Source organism: Mytilinidion resinicola, assembly GCF_010093595.1.
Source record: "Mytilinidion resinicola strain CBS 304.34 unplaced genomic scaffold BDZ99scaffold_1, whole genome shotgun sequence".
Lineage (NCBI taxonomy): Eukaryota > Fungi > Ascomycota > Dothideomycetes > Mytilinidiales > Mytilinidiaceae > Mytilinidion > Mytilinidion resinicola.
In genome coordinates this window covers 1,508,955-1,528,929 of record NW_022985437.1, presented here as the reverse complement: position 1 = coordinate 1,528,929, position 19,975 = coordinate 1,508,955, and the positions used below count along the sequence as shown (strand labels likewise).

Genomic DNA, 19,975 nt, shown 5'->3' with positions numbered 1-19,975 from the left:
GCAGGGTATTCGCCGAGCCTTTCCATAACCAAGTAATGACTTCACGACTTACGAAAGCTTCTCCAGGGAGGCTCAATGTAAATAGAGATCAAAGGATCCATAAAGGAAGACCAACCGTCGTTTAGACTTACAGGCGAAGGCCATCTGTGAAACAGCTACTTGTTTTACCAAGTTGCTAAGAGGGTCTGGGAGAGTAAATGCACTGGATGTGCCTGATGTCGCCAGTCGCCAGTCGCAAGCCAGTCACCGGTCCTCGGAATAGCCACCTGCCAATTACCCGCCAACCACCAATCCAGCACACCATCAGTCCAAAACAGCCACCATTCCAACAACTCTCCAGGGGAAGTGAGGAAACCCGCAATGAATCCGCCTGAACTTGAAACATCTGGTGCAAAAAAGAAAAAGCCGCAAATTCACTTACCCCGACTGTGTCCCCGGGTATGTCCGTTTCGATCGTCACCACGATAGTTGCCAATGAAGATTCATCCCGTCTGCAAATTATCAACGACTTCCCCAGACCAACGATGTTCTGTAAGTCCCACACTTAACTGCTCGAGGGTAATGCCGTAATGTCGAGGAGTGGTGTTGTTTTGGCGACACGTCAAATCGATGGTTCGAGAAGGCTCGTCTCAATATTCAAAGGTCTTAAAGTAGCAGATGAAAGGTTCCCTAAGCGTCGTTTGCCTGACTACGCACCCACTGTTCCCGTGAGAGCACCCTCGAGGGCATCTTGCATGATGACCTCCTTGTGATCTGGAACGAATGCGTACCTGGGCAATGCTGCCATTTTCTCCTCGGGGCTAACCGTCTCATCGTTGTATATGAGCTTGATATTCTTTTCTTTGTCCTTCTTTGCTTTTTTCTCAGTGTTCAGTGACGTTGTCTTCGACGATTCTTCAGCGTTTCTGGCGGCGGCGGAGATAAGCTCATCGACAGATTCGTCGAACGCAGAGCTTGGAAGACCTTTTAGTTCTTGTTGACCAGGAGCACCGGGTGGAGCTTGTCCTTGGTGCATTTGTTGAAGTTGGTACGAATTGACGTGCGGCACGTTGGACACTGGTTTCTGGGGTAGGCCAGGTGGAGCAGGCAGACTGCCCTGTCTCTGATGGGACATGCCGTTAGTAGGAGATGCATAACGCGGCGGCCCACCATTGAAATCGGTCATCGGAGACGCAGCACCAAATTGACGAGGTGGCCCGCCTTGATACTGTTGCTGGTACGGACCACTAGGCGGACCACTAGGTGGGAACGACTGTGGTCCAGGGGGACCATATGGGTTCCCACCAAAATGCTGAACTGGAGAAGGGGCATAGCCAGGCTGGGGTGGAAACGATACCTGTGGAGCATAGTGAGGTTGTGGCGGGAAGCCATGCTGCAGAGGTGGCTGCGAGAACTGGTGCTGGCTAAACGGTGGAGAGTATGCCGGCTGAGGGCTCGCCTGCGCGCCCGGAGGGCCTGAGAAATGCTGTGGAGGTGCTCCATATGGAGGCGAGCCCGCAGGCGGCTAGAAAAACGGTCAGCTTCAAATTAAAAGAGCTGTAGGCCTACTCACAAATCCAGCTGGACTATGGCCTACAGCAGGGCTCTGTGTTCCTTGTCCTGCGTCCATCGGAGTCACATCTCCGCTGCTTGTGCCTCCTCTGGCTTCCAACGCCGCCTTGCGCGCCTTAAATTCAGCCAGCCGCTTCTTCAAGTCCGCCGCAGCCTCGATTTTTGGCTTCTTGGGTGCACTGCCATTCGACTGAACACCTCCGCCGCCTGGAGGATTTCCAGTCGCAACTGCGCGATTCTGGATATCAGCATAGTGCTGCTGCTGCACCGTCAATTGGTGAGCATTGACAACTTCTTCGGGAATGCCCTCCATCCCGAATATCTCGACCTCGAGGCCTTGGCGAGTGGGAAGCGCATTTTCGACGCTAGTGAGGGTTTCCTTATGGACCTGGTTCAAGTGGACAGCCAGTCCTGATGACATTGTTAGCGACGTCCAATGCGACAGCGAGCGAAGGGAAGTCAAGGCCAACAGAGAAGCATGTACCTCCAGCCGTGTTGAGCCTACGGCCGCAGCGCTCGCACTTGAAGTGCTTAGCCTTTTGGTGGGAGATCAAGATCTTGAGGTCGTCGAAATCACGCTCACAATAGTAGCACCATGGACGGTCAAGCTTGTCTTGGAGATCGGGGTGGTTGCGCTTCTTCTTGACCATTTTGACGACGTGGCGTAGCGACGAGGTTGATTTCAGATGGCAAAGCGCGAGCGAAGGTACGTGAAGCGCGTGATGAGTTGAAGAAAGGGAGGTGATGGGGACGGTCGAGGGTTGTTGGTCGAAGCTCGAGGAGGTGCGGCAGATGAGGCTAAAAATGACGCCAAGCCACTAGCCTCTTCCGCCTTAGCGGACCTCACGTGTTTAGGGATTTCTTCACCTGGCCACGGTTTGCTGCTGCTCCAACAACTGGCGTCCAGCAAGCCAGAGCTCAACACAAAGAGGCCACGGACTTCACTCTGTGAAGCTCCTCCAGGCGGAATCGTATCCGCTACTGCTTACATCATAATGAAAGTAGTTTCTCTCATAGTCGTCCAAGTCGACTCAAACGCAACCGCACAAGCGCGCCACTTCCTCCTCAGGGAGACTGCATATACAAGTTCTTCATCGAAGAGCAACCTCATTCTCCGCGTCTTGCGGAGGGTCGGGTTGTATGGCCGCTTCATCGTGCCCTGGTGGCATATGTGCACATGTTGCAAGACAAACCAAGGTCCTTCATAGTTCACACTTCTTGCTCTTTGGAGAATTCTACAAAGAGTGTGACTCCAAGCGTACCTACATGCATGTGCTTTCTGCCTGTCTCGAACAGCCTGGGACCTACCCTGCGGGTACTAAGGCTATAAGACTGAAGTTGATGCTTCTGCCGTTTTCGCGATCAATGTACTCTCGTATCGGTTCCAACGCTGCTTGCGAAAGCATGTCCTGGTCCTCATTGATAGCACCCCGGTCAATAGGCCCCTTCTTGTCTCCGTCCAGCTCATAGAGACGGTTGTTCTCGTGCGACTTGACGAAGCAGACGTAATGAAAGTCCACTACATCCTCCGGATTCTCGGGTGGCTCCGTATCTCCCTTCTGCGCCACTACTCTGTATGCAGATTCTAGCTCAGCGCTGGCTTCTAGGACTCTGCCTCGGGCCTCTGGCTCAAGTGGCACGCCTTTTGCCAACAGATTTGAAAGCGTCGAGTTGGGTGCTAACATAAGGTTAGAAGTATGGCTTCAAGAACAGTATCTAAAACACCAATTCTTAACTCCTAGGCAGCCTTTTACACTACAGCTATGCAGTCGAGGGAAAGGTAGCAATCAAGCTGAGCCCGTAGGACTCGTGGGCCGTTCATGTGCGGTCTTTGGTTTCAAACTCATCTCGAGAAACACACATACCTATATGCTTACGTGCATCTCCATTGCAGACCGCATGCAAGATACCATAAAGCCCACAGGCGTTATATATCGTCTGCTTAAACCAAATCACATCTTCGTCATCGCCACTGCCTGTATAGCCTTGTCGCGCAGCCTCGTCCGCCGCTACGTGTGTTTCGTAGGTGCTCGAGCTTGAAAACAAGAGAACCAACGCAAGTGCAGGGCGAGGTACGAATGTTAGGAGCTCTTCATCGTCTAGGGAGAGGACATCTTGAAAGCATAGAGTAGGAGATACTCCGAGTTCGTGGATGAGCTCCGTGAAGACGTCCGGATTGGATTCGAGAGGAATGAAGTACTTTCGATACTGCTTTCTGGGAGTGGGCTCTGGAGCTGTAGCCATCTTCGCTATATATCCCGGTGACTCGAAATGTAGATGATGGTGGAGTCGAGGTGGGGAAGTGAGTGAATTGATTAGGCAGAACTGTCAAGATGATCACGTGAAGACGCAACGCTTTCGCGTACAAAGGCCGTTGCCTACTTAGGCACTTTACCCAGCAACCCCACGACACCTCTCATTCACAATCCACAACCACCTACAACACAACAATTCCATCAACAGAGACCTTTTCTCTACAGCGCCTTTTTGGAATCCATCATTCTTGATGCTCTGCTAGAACTTTGCGTCAATGGCAGTCTTGTCTGATCGTGTTCGCCCTCAAACAGCGAAACAGGTCAAAGCCATCTTTAAGAAAAGAGGCCCACAACTCTCGGATCGCGAGCTCAAACAGATCGAACGTGCCGCAATTGAGCAAGAGCGGGCAGAGCGACTCAAAGAACAGGAAACCCGAAAGAAATTAGCGAAACAGAAGAAGGCAGAGAAAGACGAAAAAGAACGGCAAGCAAGGAAACGGCTAGGAATAGGAAAAGCGACCCAACTGGCCGGATACAATCACACTCAGAAGAGGTTAAAGACGGGAATGGAGACGTTTTTGCGGTGTGGAAGATTGGCTGTCCCGGAGAAGGAAGTCGAAATCGACACGATCGAGGCGCTAATGGATGAATCTGAGGATGAACCGTGGGACGTGGATGAGGATTTAAGTTTTGATGGGAAAGCCCAGGGGGAGCTGCCGAACTCAGCCAGCGTCCGCACACTAGAAGGCATCGATGATGAAGCCTTGTTGGAGCTAGAGAAACAAGCCTCTTCAGAACCTTGGGATTTGGATGATCAGACTTTCATGGATTTCATCCAGGAGCCTAAACTCAATACCAACGAGCCTCGACCATCTTCGCCGGGAGCCATTCTGCAGACACCGCGAAGTAGTACATCCCATACACCGAAGGCGTCTGCATTCGTCCGTTTGCACGGTCCAATAGACAACACGATCGAAAAGCTGCTTGAAGCGCTGCCTGGACCATTGGTTGAGATGTTGTCGGAAGATTCATCTACCAACAGAGCCAATTGGGACCCGAGCCCGGCGTTGCTGTACAAATTAAAACATCCAGAACTACCATTGCACAGGCTTCGGTTGAAAGGCGGTTGTACCGTTGCCCTTCTACGGGACTTTGATTCTAGCAGTCAATTGTCTAGAGGTAGTCGTGTGCGGGTTGTTGAGATCAAGAAGGAACGGCTGGACTGTGTATTCCTGGATGGCTGCTTACAGGGTACGAAGACATTTCTAACTCGGATTCCGTTTGCAGCGCGATACAAGAACGAGGATCAGTATACCTATACTCGGACGCAGTTCCCCGTCAAGGTGATTACGGGCTCTTCCCCTACCAAGACGCAACCACTCTATGGGGTAGCACCTGAATTTAGACGCCCTCTCGAAGATAACGCTGCGAAGAATCTCTGTAATACCCCAAAATGGTTGGATGTACTCAAAAAGCCGACTCCGCGGGCATGCAAATCACTGCCCTCTTCCACCCCCAGAGATCCAGATCTCGCTGTTGATATGGACTGTTGGGGCGACTTCCTAGCCAGTTCGACGCAGATTGCCCGGGAGTTGTCAGCAGACACAGTAGCGTTCCCCATGAACTCACCCACGAAGAGCTTTGGTTTCAGCTTTTGCACCCAGGACCTCGACTTCTCCGCCGAAGACTTGGAGGAACTAGGATCTCAGGACAAGAAAATACTCCCAAATAAGGAACATTCTCGCGAGCAGAGCTACAGCGTCAACTTTTCAATGCCACCTCCTCCTCGACCGGCTCTATCAGTAGCCAATCACCAGGACAAGGCACCTCCAGTGCTTCATCAAGACCGTTTTCCTTCGCTATCCATGTCCGAGAACATTCGCCTAGATCCATCGCTCAAAGAACTGGGCATATCAACTCAGGATGTTTTCTCTTTCTTAGATGATGATGCGTCTTTCTCCACATAACTTGGTTGAAAGCCTGGTTATGAGCCTCTGGCATTAGATAGAGCTAGAGGCCTTCGAGCGGAGGCGGCGAAGCCATCAGCAAAACGACTTGAGGCTGCGGGAGGATGGTAGAGTTTGACATCGAATTCAAGGGAAGGCAAACTAATACACACCTTCGAGGATGGACGGGTTGGGCATGTCACATTTGTGGAATTAGTCTTGTTCGTAGTTCGCTATTGCCCTCACGGTACCCTCAGCGCCCTTCTCAGTATAGAATTGGCAGGATGGTAAGATGCAGGTATTGGGTACATAGCTCCTTCTAGCCTTGATGCATCAGATTGGCTAAATAACTATTTGCATATCGCATCAACAACATGCTTCCTAAAACTCCATCTCACCTTCCGCTCTGGCTCCGTCCTCTTCGTCATCTTCATCAAGATCCTCTAGTGGGAACGTCAAGATAGCAGCCACATTCCCCAAGCTTTCCAGCCTCTTCCCGCTCTCATGCAACGAGCTCAGTACACGCACCTCACCGCCTTCAACATCCCTAACGCGATCTACAAGACTTACCCATCGTTTCCTCTCAGCCACGTTCTGCGCTCTAAATAACGCATTCGATATTAGTAAAACGCCTCCTCCGCGGCCCACAGCCCCTTTTTCAACTGCTTGCTCCACTTCTTTCGGCCCATACCACGCCCTCCCGTCGTCTTTTCTTAGGAGCTCAAAGAACTTGTCCATCAGTGCTGTTTCACGCGCATACTTGGTGTCGGCTAGCTTAGCTAGTACTGCAGGCGATGACAGGACTTCTGTCAATGCGTGCTGATGCCCTGAAGAGGAGTGTGCGATGAGGATAGAAGGTAGGAGGGCGAGAAGCGGCTTATTAGTTGTTGCGGTTGCGATGGTTTTAATATATGTTTGAAAGGCGGAGGCGAGGAACCCTGGCGAGGCGAGTAGGACAGGTGTGTATGGTGGTGTTTGAGATGGGAGGTCGATATGGTTCAGGAGCGTTCTCAGGAGAGTGGTGAAGAATCTGTCGAGACCCTAATGAGGACTTTCGTTACTCTTAGTCACTCGGGTAGAAACACATCTGAGCTTACCTTGTCATGACCATCGATGCCCCCCTTTCGTTTCCTGGGGATCGCCACCTCCACTTTCTGCCGTAGTATAGTTTGATGTTCGGTGATTAAACACACGTTGGCCAATCCTTCTTGCATCACTACAGCATAGACCTGTGCCCTTTTGCTCGTGTCCACGGCCTCCTTCAGCATCTCCACCGCAACGCTATCCCACCCCTCTGCCTTCTCTAGGGTGAACTTCCGCTGTAGCTCCAGGTCTAGTGTATGGAAGCTCCCTAGCTTGACGTGCTCGTTCTCGGCGGACACCTTGCCGGCGACATGCAGCTGCCCGGAGCCGACGTCGAAGTCGGTCGAGCTGACCATGATAGTTAGGTCTATGGGCACGCGCACCGAAGTGACGGAGCCGGACTCAGATTCTTTGGTTATCCGGCGCATTGCGCGGGCGCGGAGCAAGTCATTGGGTTGGATGAGGTTGTAGGCGTGCCACTTGAGACGAAGTCAGTTTGGAGTCTATGAGATAGAACGGTGGAGGCGATGGGTGCATACCATGTCCTCTGGCTCCTCCGGGAGAAGTACTGCGAAACCTGAACCATCTTTCTTGTCGATCTGTTGCTTGAGGAGCCTCATGGGGATGTTTAGCGGGGTCGTGTGCTGTTCAATGAGAGTCTAGTGTGTGGGCTTGCGGAGGATAAATGCGAGGAAGGCCACTCAGTACTTCTTGGTGACCATGTGAATAGAAACCAGTAGGAGGGTCACGTGAGGATTGAAGTGTGAATGTTAGGGTGTGGTTGTGACATTCACTGAAATGCTAGAGAGACGTGCGATTGGTGGTGAGTCCCTGCAGGGCTGATCCCTGCTAGAGCGGTGAGCGGGTGGATATCGATCCCGATTATCAACATCGCTTGGCGCACGTGACGGTCGCGGCTCGGAGTACGAAGTAGGGCCGGACCCCAGCAATCCAATCGCCAAAACACCGTCTTTAACCCCCAACGTCTTTGCGCTGTCTCGTAGAGCTGCAACGCTTCATGACAGGACGTGGGGACAATGGTGTCATCATGGGCCCGCAATGCCCCCAAATCTGGCCCTTCCGGTATTGACCGGCTCCCTGACGACGTTGTCATCCTGATTCTCTCGCAATGCCAAATCGACGACATACTGTCTTTCTGTCTCACGAACCGCAGACTCTATACTATCATACTCGCATACATCACGACAATCGGCCCGTCCGTAGCGCGTCGAACTTTCCCCAACGCAGTACGCCTCCTGAACCGCCCGCTAGAAGGAAATTATACATTGGCATGGCTCAAAGGATTGATCCCACAGCAACTAGCCGCAATTCTAGTTGACAGGCACAGATTTGCGCACGATTGGGGAAACACTAGATATGGCATACCAGCTGAAGATCCATGGGGGGATGAGTTGCGGACAAGAGTTGTGAATGGATGGCATGTGCTGCAAAAGCTATCAGCCATATCTCAGGAGGCCTACAAACTGAAGCCGAGCGCCCTCGGACTCTCAACGAAAGAGCTAGGCTTGGCATTATTCAGCCCTACGCGCTTCAGATTTGTGCTTACTGAAGCTCGCGAGCGCCATGCATTGGAGAGACGATTGGTGTACATCGAGTCTCTGCCGGAGAGCTCTGCCAAAGACTATAAGCTGATGTTCTTGCTCTTGTCGTCAGTCTTTCGGATGTCTCTGTCCACCAATAATATCGAGGACTACATTCCGTGGATCTTTGATTGGGGACATGGCATAGATGGGCAGCGACTTCTGCGGCGAGGGAACTCCTGGATGACGTGGTATATCCTTCATGAAGGCCCCTCCATTTTCTGGCAGCAGTGGTGCGTTCAGGATCCTGCCAACCCCGAGTCGAAAAACTACATTCGAGACAAGTCCCTCCAAACGTGGTTGGGGAAAGACAGCGCAGTTCAAAGGTTCACCCCGAATTTCCCATCTGATGAGTGGAAGGACGTGAATGAGAAGGAGCATGCGTTGCAGAGGGATTCGGCCTACAAGGTCCAGCTCGCGATGGAGAAACAGACGGGCTCACAGGATCGAGCCATGGCCAACCAGATCCCGTCGCTGTTCGATAATTTTACTAGATATTCAGACTGCAGGCGGCTGAGGTTCCAGGAAGGGGCTCCTGAACCAGACGAGACGATGACGGATGTTCCATTTCATGTCGAGTTTCGGTGTCCAGAAGAGCTGAACAAGAGATACAGTGTACTTCGTCTGGCGTCGACCTCTCGGCTACCGAGAGACTGAGCCTCGCGGTCGACACGGGGCGAAGCCTGCGAAATTCTTCAGTTGTTTCTCCTTTCATAGGCTACGATACCAATACATAGAGCTAAGAATGCTGTTTTGCAGGCACCTACGACCTGATATATATTCGCGTCAAAGACACGTCCACGTCCTATACTCTGGAGTCCTTGCGCTCCGCTGTCCAATGGTTCCTCAAGAGTGGACATTGTCAGGGTTCATTGAAGACGATGAGTAAACATCAGCAGCCATGGGTGGTTTAGCGGTGATCGTGACCAGATGTGCGGCATGTGCGTAGCGGTGATCCCGGACGGCTACGCTAACTCGAGCCGGCCTAGGGTGTTCTCGTCTGAACGTCAGTTCCGGCTGTGGCATCAGATCAACATCGGTTTTCCCAGAGCGCCATCCTTGTGTCCTCAATAAGCTGGGAGCGCTCCAGGCCAACGGGCACGAGCAAGCTTTCTTTGTCACGGCTTGCCGTGCAGCCTCCGGCCTCATCCCAGCTCAGCGGCCTTCGTGTTGCATCACTCGCCAACCGAATTGCTACAAACACCCTGCATATGGCGTGCTTGAGCGCCGTTGAAGCCCTATCAAGGCCGACCATGGCATCATCGGGACTATGGCCTTAGCTGCCGCTTCCGTAGTCTGCCTCTTTGTGTCCACTGACCTTTCAGTTTGATACTTCTCTATCTACGGTCCGTTTGTTGAGAGACGACCGAATGGCGCGACCGCCGGGCTGCCAGCCGGTGAGCAGCCTCACTCCTGCACCCATGCGGCAAGCCGAGCAGGCCCTGCTAGTTCAGGCGGCGTGGGAATTGCAGCGGGACCAGCTGTGGTTTTTACGTGTTGACCGAGCCCAGCCCACGTTTTTACACACATCAAAGCAGCGGATTTGCCGCAATGGCGGGCCAAGGTTACATTTAGACCGCACAATGGACCGGGCCGAGGACAATCCCATCCAGGGAAGAGGCAAGTCGGCTTGCTGCGGTCTCACAACTCACTGGGCGCGGGTTGCTGTCCACTGGCGTTCAGATTTTTGCAACTTCTAGCCTGGCCCGTTCGGGGCTGGAGGAGTGCAGGAGACCCGTCGACCAGCGCCCCATGCACAGCACTTGAATCATTCAGATAGCGAATCCACGTGGCAGCCAGGACGCCAGTATTTCGTCTTCAACTCGGCGGTTGGGGCCCCAGTGCCTGCTCCTCCGGCAGCCCGCGCTGCGTTGCGAGACGAGGCCCCAGACTCTGGGGCGTTGATCATTCAGGCAGCTCAGATCAAGGCACATGACTTGCGTGCTGCTTCGTGTCTCCAGCCTCGGAGGATGCTGAGGGCGGGGAGGGCGGGTAAGCAAAAGCAAAGGTGCTCGCTGAGCTACGAAGCTTGCAACGTATTAACACGATTCGCTGCACGCTGGGCACGCTCGAAGCAAGCATGTGTCCGATCCTGGTCGCCTCCCGAAAGCGCCTCAAAATTGGCGAGATGCCACTGGATCCACCATGCGTTCTCCAAGGGCGGACTTGATCCGGCGTGAGCGGCACTGCAAGCTAGGCACTTAGCTGCACGCCAGGTCTTATCACCAGATTCTTCCTCCATCACGAACACGTCCGCCTTCAAAACAGGCCCGGTGCGCTGATTCTGCGCTCCGCCAAGTGCCTGTCCATTGTGCACCCAGGCCAGCTGATCGCTTCACCATGTTCAGCAACAACGAATACTACAACTACGATCCAGACGGCATCCCGGGGCCTCCCCCTCCACTGCCATACCAGCCCGCCCGTGACGAGCACACGAGGCGTCAGAATGCTCCCTACGAGGCCTTTCCTGAAAGGCAACTTACAGATGGTACTGTACGCCAGGACTTCCTCCGAAAACTTTATTCGAGCAAGCTCCCCTTCTTTCATCTTGCTCTATGGCCCTTCGAATCAAGCAAGCTCGCTGGTTGCACTAGAGCTTCGTCCCCGGTTCCACCGTTGGCGGTGGGAAGAACGGTGGTGCGCCGGGGCCCGGGCCTCGTGCATGCAACGCTACCTATTCATCCCTTGCCCAGTCGCCCTCACCGATAACCATTTTCGCCGGCTCTCTTTATCTTTATAAATACCGCCCTCGCTAACACTACAACCCCCAGATTTCTCCCAGTTCCAGGTCGCTCCCGCCGAGATGGCTCAGTCCTCCCACCAGCCGCAGCAGCCTCAGCTCTCCACGCTTCCATCGACTGGAATGAGCAACTATGCCGTGCCAATGTCTCCCTCGCCATCTTCTCCTCCGCCAATGTCGCCCGATTATGATCAGATGACCACCAAATGGCGCAACCCTATTCTGCCCTCTGACCCCAACATGGCGCACCCGCTCGACGACGCATCCCGTGCTTCCGAGGAAGCTAAACGTCTCCGCAATACGGCCGCCAGCGCTCGCTTCCGCGCCAAGAAGAAGCAGCGTGAAATGGAACTGGAGCGCATGGCGCAAGAAAAGGCTGACAGAGCCGCCGAACTCGAGTCCAAAGTGTCGCAACTTGAGATGGAGAACAACTTCCTCAAGAGTCTGTTGACCGAGAAGAACGACAGGACGAAAGGTCAGGGAGGCGCCACTAGGAAGGGCAAAAAGGTGGAACGTAACGCCGGCGAGAGGAGTACGCGCGGACACACTGATGGTGTGGGAACCGATGAGGAAGAGGTCGATGAATAAACGACTTTATTCTGGGTCTCTCGATGGGGTTCTGATGCAGACAGAAACCGATGGCAATAGCACGCATTAGCTTCAGGCTTTGACTGCTTCTGAACTCTCATCAATACCGCGCCAGGCGTTCTCCTAGAGTGCCTGCAATACCCTCCAACAATGCAGCTGGGATGTTACTTGCAGCAGCTGTAGATCGCAAGATAGGGTCCAATGCGAGACAAACTGACCATGCCGACCCTCAATGAAAGACTACTCGAATGTAAAAGCCATTGCAACAGCACTTGAAAAGACCACTGTATCCTTCTATCGGCCTCGTTCCGTAAATTAGCGCCGTGCAGCCCAGAGCATCAGCACCCGCCTACCGCGCCTATCTGAAGCCGCCACCTACGACCATAATCATCCCCAGCCTCCTGTGGCCGGCATCCTGTAAGCGGCACAATCACGCCATCGCCAGAAGTTACGACGAATCTTCCAGCCGTTCTGTCTGCGACATAAATCACGCCTAATTAAATCACCAAGCCGCTGCGACACGTCCAGCAACAGACTAATGATCAGCAGATGGTCACAACAAGCAATTAAGGCTCGATCTGGCCTGCCTCCTATTTTTCGGACGGCTACACATCCGGCTTGGAAGGAGATCCCTGAGCCACAAGATCCCAAGCGATCGGATATACTCGGTGTTCTCCTGAGGGCGTCGAGCTGGGGACTTGACTGCTTTCAGCGTACAGCCTCACTCTTAGTACGGACTCACTCTGTTCTCGCGTCCTAGGGTACGCTGTGAGGCATACCTGATGCCGCTCTGTCCCAATACCAGCGCCAGAAACACGCACGAAGACACCGACTCGCACCGACCTAGCTTGAATATCCAGACAGTCGGATGCTCGAGCTGTCAGATTCCTCCAAGTAGTTTCCTCTGACTTCGACAGTGAGCTGGCGCATTTTGAACAAACTGCTAAGAACTGGGCAACAGCGCCATTTCGGCATCAGTCTCCGACCAAGGCGAGTATTCAAGGTCAACAGGCAGTTCGCGTTGATTCTACTGACAGCACACCATGACGACACTCATCTAGTTGTTACATTAGGTCCTCCTGAAGCCCAACTCGATCCTTCCTCCCTCCAAATCCTCGGCTAAGACCTCCAGCCTTTGCGACGCACGATACGGCTCCACAAACTCCTCTGCAATCTGCCAGATCCTTCGTCTGTTCGGAAGACCGATCATACCCCTATCGAATCCCTTTCTCTGCTTCGTAGCGTTGTGCTTCCTGTGTGAGATTAGTATCGTCTGGTGTGAGCATAACACAACAAGGTCTACGCCACTCACTTCCGGATACCTGCAAGCTTCTTAGTGGTTCTGCTTGCGACGTTCCTGTGGTCTCGGTGAAACTGATCGAGATACTCGGCGTTTCAAGAAAAGCCATTGCTTACACATGGGTGACGGGCGTCTCTAATGGTATAGTAGCACGGAGAGTCATCGAACGGAAGAGTAATGAAGCTGTAATCGCGTATCGAGCGTTAACCCTCGCGGCAGTCAACATCATCGAAGTCATCGTGTTCCTCCTTGCTTTGCTCAAGATCCAGATCGGACCTCCTTATATCTCTAAACCCCCAGAGCCAAGATAGATGGGAGAGCAACCGGTGCAGCCAATGCGTGTCCGCCCGGCACATATTCCAACAGCTTCGTGCACTAAAACAGAAAGCCGCTATTGATTCGACTGGTACGAGACAAAATATCATCACAATAACCTTCACTGGGAGATAGTCTAGACAGGTGGTGGCGGCTGGCTTTTCGGACAGACTCGTCCTCTGCATTCCAGGTCTTTCAGACTGCTTGCTAGGTTCCTTAGGTTGGCTGGCTGGCAGATGGGACAGACCCGCGAAGGCTGAAATCATCATCCGAATATCGACGGGATCAGAAAGGTAAAGCTATACTAAATCAGCACGAACTGAAGGCAATAATCCGAGTGGAAGGGACTAACCTCAAGGCCGACATGAAAATCGAAACCCTCCTCTGAGATACCTTTTTAAAACTCCAGCAAGTTGGAACCGAGGCAAAAATTGAAGTCCTTCTTTCTAAGATCGATTTGTTGCGTCGCGACCAGCTTTATAACCACTTCGCCACAAATCTTTTGCGTATTTCATGCCTGGCAAATACAGCGTGCTTTACCAACTTTTGTTACCTTCCGCCTTATTCTTACAAATATAATATCAGCTATCAATCATCTCCTGCGTCGATTAAATCCTGATGTAGCAAGGCTTAGCATTGACACATGGAGTGACTGTAGCTCTGAAGGTGATTCAGTGTGGGCATTGGAAGCTTGTTCTCCATTCTTTTAGCAAGCGTGCGGTTTAGGCCCTGTTTCTCCATCACTAAATCCCGAGACTGGAAATCAGATCCCTTTCTCCCTCTTTTAGAATTATGATTGTAGGCCCGGGGGTGCTTCGTAGTAATATCAAATATGTCACAATTCTTTGTGAATTGCATGCGATAATCATCTGTGTAACTCTTGAAAGGACAAGGATATAGCGATCTCGGCACTTGCGCAAGGCTGTGGTTGGATCGCGAAAGTGTTTGAACGCAGTCTGTACTCGGCGCCGTAAGTCGAGAGTATCTTGGTTGAGTCGAGGTTGAGAATGTCGGCCTGGGTCGCATGCCGAAGCTTCGGAACCCATGTAGAGATATAGGATGGAAGGCTTTGGTACGGTTGAGGTTTCGTCCTACGACACAGTATTGCCTTACAGCGACGAAGCGCATCAACTACGCGGCGAGACATGGGTCCGGCCCATTGAAGGTGTCGGGACCGTCGATAAGCAAAGGTGACTACAACAGGTGCTCTGCAGTGTTTACGCCGTATCTTATAGGAAAAGGTTTAATGCGGTTATTTCTGTGACTTTTTGCAACTAATTAGGGAACTCTTGAAGGAAGTGCCTCGGCGTCTCTTTTTGAACCTGATACTAAGGACCTAATCTAGAAGCTTTTGTTTGTGTAGTGAGAAGTGTCTAGAGAAATGTACGCTGCGTCCACCCTGCGTCTGATAATATATCATCCACGTAGTTGGACCCGTGATAATTTGTATACGAACAGAGCAAAGAGGCAACTTAGCGTGAAACAGAAGTGGCGCACTGCATCCACGCCGAGTTTCATGAGTCTGATCCCATATAACTTAACGTATAAGAGGTTGTACATAAAGGGGGAAAGAGATACCTCGGCGTGAAGGGACCTGGGCAGAGAGAGAGGTGGTACATTGCGTTTACACTACGTCTGAAGAATTCTTGGGAGCGGTTGGATCTATGACAATTTGCATTCGATGGAACAGAGAGGGACTTCAGTGTGAGACTTCCTCATGAAGAATTGCCTAGGAGATGTGGTACATTGTGTCACGGAAGTTGATGGCAGGCGCACGGCACCTATTGTGTAAAGCCTCACCTTCCTTAGACCCAGAGCTAGGAATTAATTAATCAATCTGGTCTCTCGAGATTGATTGAATTGACAACTTAGTCAACAGTGGTCTCAGGTCTTCGTTGGTTGAAATTTGAATTGATTGAAAGCTTTAATATTGACAATATTGACTGATAATTGTAAGGTCCCTGATTCAAGCCCTACAAACTGATTGATTGAAGGTTTCTTAAGCCGACCGTTTGTTGAAGCAATTTGCCAAGACTTTAGCCAGTTCAGTCAATCACGTCAATCGGTTGATCGATTCCTCACTCTGTCCAGACCTCTCTCTCTCTCTTCTGTACATCATCACCCAATACTTTATACAAGGCCAACAGCTTCTTGTTCTGTGACAGTCGGTAGCCAAGCAGGTTCTCGAACACCCGCAAATCCTTTCACTGAATGGACACCCACCACCTCCACCCACCCTTCTCTGTCGACAAGTGTCAAACACCCGGATCTTGCTTACGCCTTGACCTCGTCGCACACTCTGATGTAGTCGACTCTTCCCCGAACCCTACGGGCTCCCCTCTCTGTCGACACAGTGTCAAGCACCCGGATACTGTTACTCCTCGACGTTCGTTGCACACCCTAATCTCGTCGATCCTGTATCGCTCATCCTCTACAATCTCTACGCCAGTTCCTCTATCCACAAAGTACTCTCCCTACCTCCCCAGCAGGCTGCACGGCATGTACAGCCTGTACGCGGCCTAAGCGACACGCCGCCATATCGATCAACGTTACCATAACCTTCTGTACAACGTTCACGGACTACACGCGATAGACCAAACAAAGAGTTGATATTGTTGATCGCAGGTCGAGCTCGTCACGGCTAATAAACGGGTCCTATACGGTTGGATCGGCAATAACTTGCATATAAACAGTGCGAAGAGATACCTCGCCGTGAGGTGACATACAGGCAGGGTCTGCTAGTAGGAATGCAAAGGCTCGAATAAACTTGATAACTACAACCGCTGCGAATTAAGGATAGATAGGAGGTTGCATACTGCGTTCCACGCGGTTAGATCTGTAGAACTTTGCAGATAAATGGGGCGAAGAAGTACCTCGGTGTAAAGCGAAAGTAGATAACGCGAGGTGGTCAATAGAAAAGTTAGTAAAGGGTCTGAAGGCTGCTATCTATATAAGAACGGCAGCGGCCTTTAATTCAGTACGCAGAAAAGTTGGACACTAGTAGCTAGACGGAATGCCAAGAACAAGAGAAACACTAATAATCATCTTGAATTTCTGCACAAATACCTACAGTCAAAGCTCGTTATAACGTCTGCTAGTTACACCATTCTTATGCACTATATCATTCAACCTTCCGATTACTGTTCTGATATTTGGCGGACAGTGACATTCGATCTCACGTTCAGTCTATACCGTTCGGACCCTCTGGCCCCGGGCTGAACGTCATAACGAGCTTTTACTGTACTAATTCTCTTTCCATAAATGGTCTCCTATTCAATCGATTGAAGAGTACGATATCTGAGTAGAGGATGTCCCAAGGTCGGGTTACCACTTGAGGAGGTCGAAGCCCTGCCACATCATCTGTACACGCAATTGCCCTCTCCTATCATTCCACCTTTCCAAAGGTTGGGGAAGCATATTTTAGCAAATGAAACTGCTGGAGCGAGCGCGTATGCTTGCCCGCGGAGATGCGGCCCCATGCCAGGACCACGCTGCGCCTCGACGGTAGGAATGTGATGCAGAAGTGTGTGCGGCGCAGATAGATTCGATCATGATCAGGCTGAGCCAATTAGGCCGGATAGTCAGATTGGCTGAGAAAACATGAGGCTAGGCCGAGGGATTGAAGATGCGCAGCTGCATGTACGCCTCCGCTGCCACAGGCCCTTCGCCGCTGTCGCGTTGGGTAGCCGTTTGAAAGGGCTGGATAGGCTGATACATGTGACAGTGTCGATAGCGGGAGCATTCATAGCCCCGCACCCTGCCTAACCGCGAAGCTAGGTCCGGATGGCGCGCGGTAACATCCATGGACGCAGATCGTGGGGAGGGCTGGGGACTGGAGGACGCATCTCGACGGCGTCTCAGGAAAGGGGCCGCTGTGCCGCAAGAAGGCACAGAGGGACGCGTCGAAACACCTGGCCGTACGACGGGCAGAAGGTGTGCTGCTATGTACCAAGGTGTTGTGCAGTTCGCTCGCTCCACGTGATGAATCTATATATAAAGCCTTGACAAGCTCACCGTCAGGCCCCTGGTTTAGGATACGAACGTCCGAGCTGGGCCTTGCCAACGACTGACGACCATCGCCATACGTACCCACGAGAGCATGCCCAAACACGCCCGCCACCGCCCATGATCCTGTAGTCCTCGTGGTACTGCATCCCAAGTCGACGCCTCCGCCCGAAGCAATGCTGGCCGGCATCGCCATCCACACCTCTGCCAGCCCCTCCGCGTCGATCTCGATGCTCCTGACGCCGCAGTGAGATGGACCAAGAAGCCTGCCTGGCCTCTCTGCATGTTCGCATTCCCGCCGCGCCAGACCATGGGAGTGATGAGGATTGTGGAGAAGGCGTTTGCAGCGTCCAGGATCAGAACGCGCTCCGTCATCAAGGCCACGACGACTCCTCGTCCGCCTCAGTCGCGCCCTCGACCGACGGTCTCGACGCACCCCTCTCCGCCGCGATGGAAACCTCCCTCTCCTCCTCAGAACTGTCGGCTAACTCGACCGCCCGCACATCGGCCGTGACCGACGACGAACAGCCCGCAAAACTGCGACAGGGCCATTCCAGCCCCAGGACCACCATCTTGGACCTCGTCTCCAGTACCGCCTCGTCGTCCGCTCTGCCCGAGTCCTTTGGCTTCTTTGTTTCTCGCAAAGGCTCGCTCATCGCCATATACGGAGCGACCAACATCTGGCTGATCAATGCTACCCAGCTGCCGCGGCTGTTCACACGCATACTCGAGGTACGGAGGAAGCCAGTGGCCTTGGATATCTTGGACGATGGGACATTGCTCGCCGTGCTCTCTACTCCCAGCAAGGTAGATGTGTACCGACTCCCTAGCGAAGGAGACCAACCAATTGTGAAGGAGAGGACTATCCTGCTAGAGTACGACTCCAATTCTATAGCCCTGACTCCAGAAGGCCTCGTGCTGGCCACTGGAAATGAATTTGGCATTGAGGTCATGTCTTTGGCACCGAACGCGACCGAGGCAAATAAGCGCTATGTCTCATCTCCACGGATGGATACCTTGCAATTCTCGGATGACGGAAGGACCCTTTTGGCAACCACATTCGCCCGCCAGTCAGGCACGTCTACCATATTCACTGTACACGGCGCTTTCGACGGCCCATTCACCGAAGAAGGAATCCCAATTCAACAAGAGGTAGACAAGGCGTGGACTACACAGATACTGTTTCCAGAAAAGATCAAAGTCGCTCGACAGGCTAGTCTACTCCCCGATTCATCCACCGGCCAGGTCAACGAACTGTTTGCTTTTGATGCAACGGAGGGCTCCTGGGGCATTTTCGACTTGGCAGGTTTAACATTTACAGAAAAGAAGGATTTTCTCCCTGAAGAGCAGCGGTGGACACGTGCTGAGTTTTTAGATGATGCTCTGCCGGCGGTCTCCCCGAAGGCGGATCATGTCGCCATCGCTCTCAGGAAGCAGAACACGACGAGCATTTGGTTCTATCGTATTCCCGAATCCTCACTAGGAGAAGACCCATCATACAAGCTCAATGCGGAGCACGGGAGTGACCAATCACCGCTAGAACCGTGTGCTTGCATACCAGTGCTTCAAGGAGATGCTTCCATGCATCAAGAAATAGCTGCCTTGCGTTGGACAACCATTCCGGACAGTCCTAACGTCGAGCGGCTGATTGCAATTGGAAATGTGTCACGTGGTATTACTTTTGGTGGGGATGAGGAATTGCGCCCCTTGTCCCACAGCTCGAGTGGCGTAGTAGTGGTAATGGATTTCGACCGGACCAGAACGGGGCCTACAGACAACGCCGTTCCGATCAGGACGACATACGACCTGGATACTCTCCTACCAGGAGAAAAGCTTCCTGAAGAGAATATCGAGTTCGAGCGAGAAGTGGAGCTCGTGCGTACCCGGACGGTCGCTCAACGCAGGACGGCTGATCGGGCAGCTACGAGAACTGCTAGAAATTCTAGAGCTCTCGGTAGATCTCAGACAACAAGCAGCCGCGAAGCAACCGCAGAGCGAAGACCTCCGCTGCCAACCATCATTAGGAATGACGAAGAGGATGATGAACTCGACGGGGACGAGGTCCAAGCAGCATTCGAGGTCCCATACGATCATTCCCAGCCACGATCTCAAATGTCTCTTCAGCGGGCGGCAACCGTTGCGGCCGTATCTCCTGCCAATAGGAGGCACCTTCGCGCCCTTCCTTTCCGGCCCCTAGATTATAGGAGAGCGGATGGTACGCGGGAAATACCTCATGAGTCCGACGCCGATAACTGGGTACCGCCACCTCCACCATATACACCTAATGCCGACCCTCCTGGACCTGAGGCTACCAGTATCAGTCTGACGCACCCGCTGGGCCCCCAAGCGAATATAGATCCTCTTCTGCGTCTCCCTCCTCCAATACCAACCAATCATCCATCTCTTCCCTCGATCATCCCACCAGCTCAAATACCTCCAGAGTCCATGTCAACCGACTCATTACTTCCTCCTCCGGTGCTTCCCCTGACGGGACGACCGACCCCTACCAGCTCATCTCGAGCTATTCCCGTCGGACCTAATACAATGTTGATGGTCTCGTCCACGGAGTCTCCCTCTTTGAATGTTCCAGA

At 52.6% G+C, this 19,975-nt stretch overlaps 6 protein-coding genes across 6 annotated transcripts; 3 read left to right on the top strand and 3 right to left on the bottom strand.

Moving 5' to 3' along the window:
- Positions 1–353: 353 nt before the first annotated feature.
- BDZ99DRAFT_505079 (uncharacterized protein) lies at positions 354–2,299 on the bottom strand. The gene is made up of 3 exons (XM_033724079.1): positions 2,036–2,299; positions 1,553–1,962; positions 354–1,504 (listed from the first exon to the last, which is right to left on the bottom strand). Exons 1-3 carry the CDS (start codon positions 2,199–2,201, stop codon positions 689–691), a joined length of 1,392 nt encoding a protein of 463 aa, XP_033584287.1. The 5' UTR covers positions 2,202–2,299; the 3' UTR covers positions 354–688.
- Positions 2,300–2,400: 101 nt separating this feature from the next.
- Positions 2,401–3,838, bottom strand: BDZ99DRAFT_457070 (ubiquitin carboxyl-terminal hydrolase). Its single transcript, XM_033718608.1, has 2 exons — positions 3,417–3,838; positions 2,401–3,229 (listed from the first exon to the last, which is right to left on the bottom strand). Exons 1-2 carry the CDS (start codon positions 3,793–3,795, stop codon positions 2,856–2,858), a joined length of 753 nt encoding a protein of 250 aa, XP_033584286.1. The 5' UTR covers positions 3,796–3,838; the 3' UTR covers positions 2,401–2,855.
- Positions 3,839–5,995: 2,157 nt separating this feature from the next.
- Positions 5,996–7,611, bottom strand: BDZ99DRAFT_404892 (uncharacterized protein). The gene is made up of 3 exons (XM_033716408.1): positions 7,375–7,611; positions 6,850–7,314; positions 5,996–6,793 (listed from the first exon to the last, which is right to left on the bottom strand). Exons 1-3 carry the CDS (start codon positions 7,453–7,455, stop codon positions 6,134–6,136), a joined length of 1,206 nt encoding a protein of 401 aa, XP_033584285.1. The 5' UTR covers positions 7,456–7,611; the 3' UTR covers positions 5,996–6,133.
- A 200-nt stretch (positions 7,612–7,811) lies between these two features.
- On the top strand, positions 7,812–9,289 carry BDZ99DRAFT_457068 (uncharacterized protein). The gene has a single exon (XM_033718607.1). The coding sequence runs from the start codon at positions 7,873–7,875 to the stop codon at positions 9,091–9,093; it is 1,221 nt and encodes a 406-aa protein (XP_033584284.1). The 5' UTR covers positions 7,812–7,872; the 3' UTR covers positions 9,094–9,289.
- A 1,573-nt stretch (positions 9,290–10,862) lies between these two features.
- On the top strand, positions 10,863–12,023 carry BDZ99DRAFT_457067 (uncharacterized protein; the record flags this gene model as incomplete). The annotated part of the gene is made up of 2 exons (XM_033718606.1): positions 10,863–10,924; positions 11,208–12,023. A coding segment is annotated over exon 2 (521 nt), but the record flags the coding sequence as incomplete, so codon positions are not given.
- A 5,841-nt stretch (positions 12,024–17,864) lies between these two features.
- On the top strand, positions 17,865–19,727 carry BDZ99DRAFT_366200 (uncharacterized protein; the record flags this gene model as incomplete). The annotated part of the gene is made up of 1 exon (XM_033714749.1): positions 17,865–19,727. A coding segment is annotated over one exon (1,863 nt), but the record flags the coding sequence as incomplete, so codon positions are not given.
- Positions 19,728–19,975: the final 248 nt, after the last annotated feature.

Bases quoted from the DNA above. Each gene is read 5' to 3' on its own strand.
- BDZ99DRAFT_457068 (XM_033718607.1), top strand. From the start codon at position 7,873: ATGGTGTCATCATGGGCCCGCAATGCCCCCAAATCTGGCCCTTCCGGT.
- BDZ99DRAFT_404892 (XM_033716408.1), bottom strand. From the start codon at position 7,455: ATGAGGCTCCTCAAGCAACAGATCGACAAGAAAGATGGTTCAGGTTTC. The intron at 7,315-7,374 runs GTATGCACCCAT...CTTCGTCTCAAG, and splicing joins CGGAGGAGCCAGAGGACATG to TGGCACGCCTACAACCTCAT. The intron at 6,794-6,849 runs GTAAGCTCAGAT...AGTCCTCATTAG, and splicing joins GCATCGATGGTCATGACAAG to GGTCTCGACAGATTCTTCAC.
- BDZ99DRAFT_457070 (XM_033718608.1), bottom strand. From the start codon at position 3,795: ATGGCTACAGCTCCAGAGCCCACTCCCAGAAAGCAGTATCGAAAGTAC. The intron at 3,230-3,416 runs GTATGTGTGTTT...ACCTTATGTTAG, and splicing joins AGATGCACGTAAGCATATAG to CACCCAACTCGACGCTTTCA.
- BDZ99DRAFT_505079 (XM_033724079.1), bottom strand. From the start codon at position 2,201: ATGGTCAAGAAGAAGCGCAACCACCCCGATCTCCAAGACAAGCTTGAC. The intron at 1,963-2,035 runs GTACATGCTTCT...CAATGTCATCAG, and splicing joins TAGGCTCAACACGGCTGGAG to GACTGGCTGTCCACTTGAAC. The intron at 1,505-1,552 runs GTGAGTAGGCCT...CCGTTTTTCTAG, and splicing joins GCCATAGTCCAGCTGGATTT to CCGCCTGCGGGCTCGCCTCC.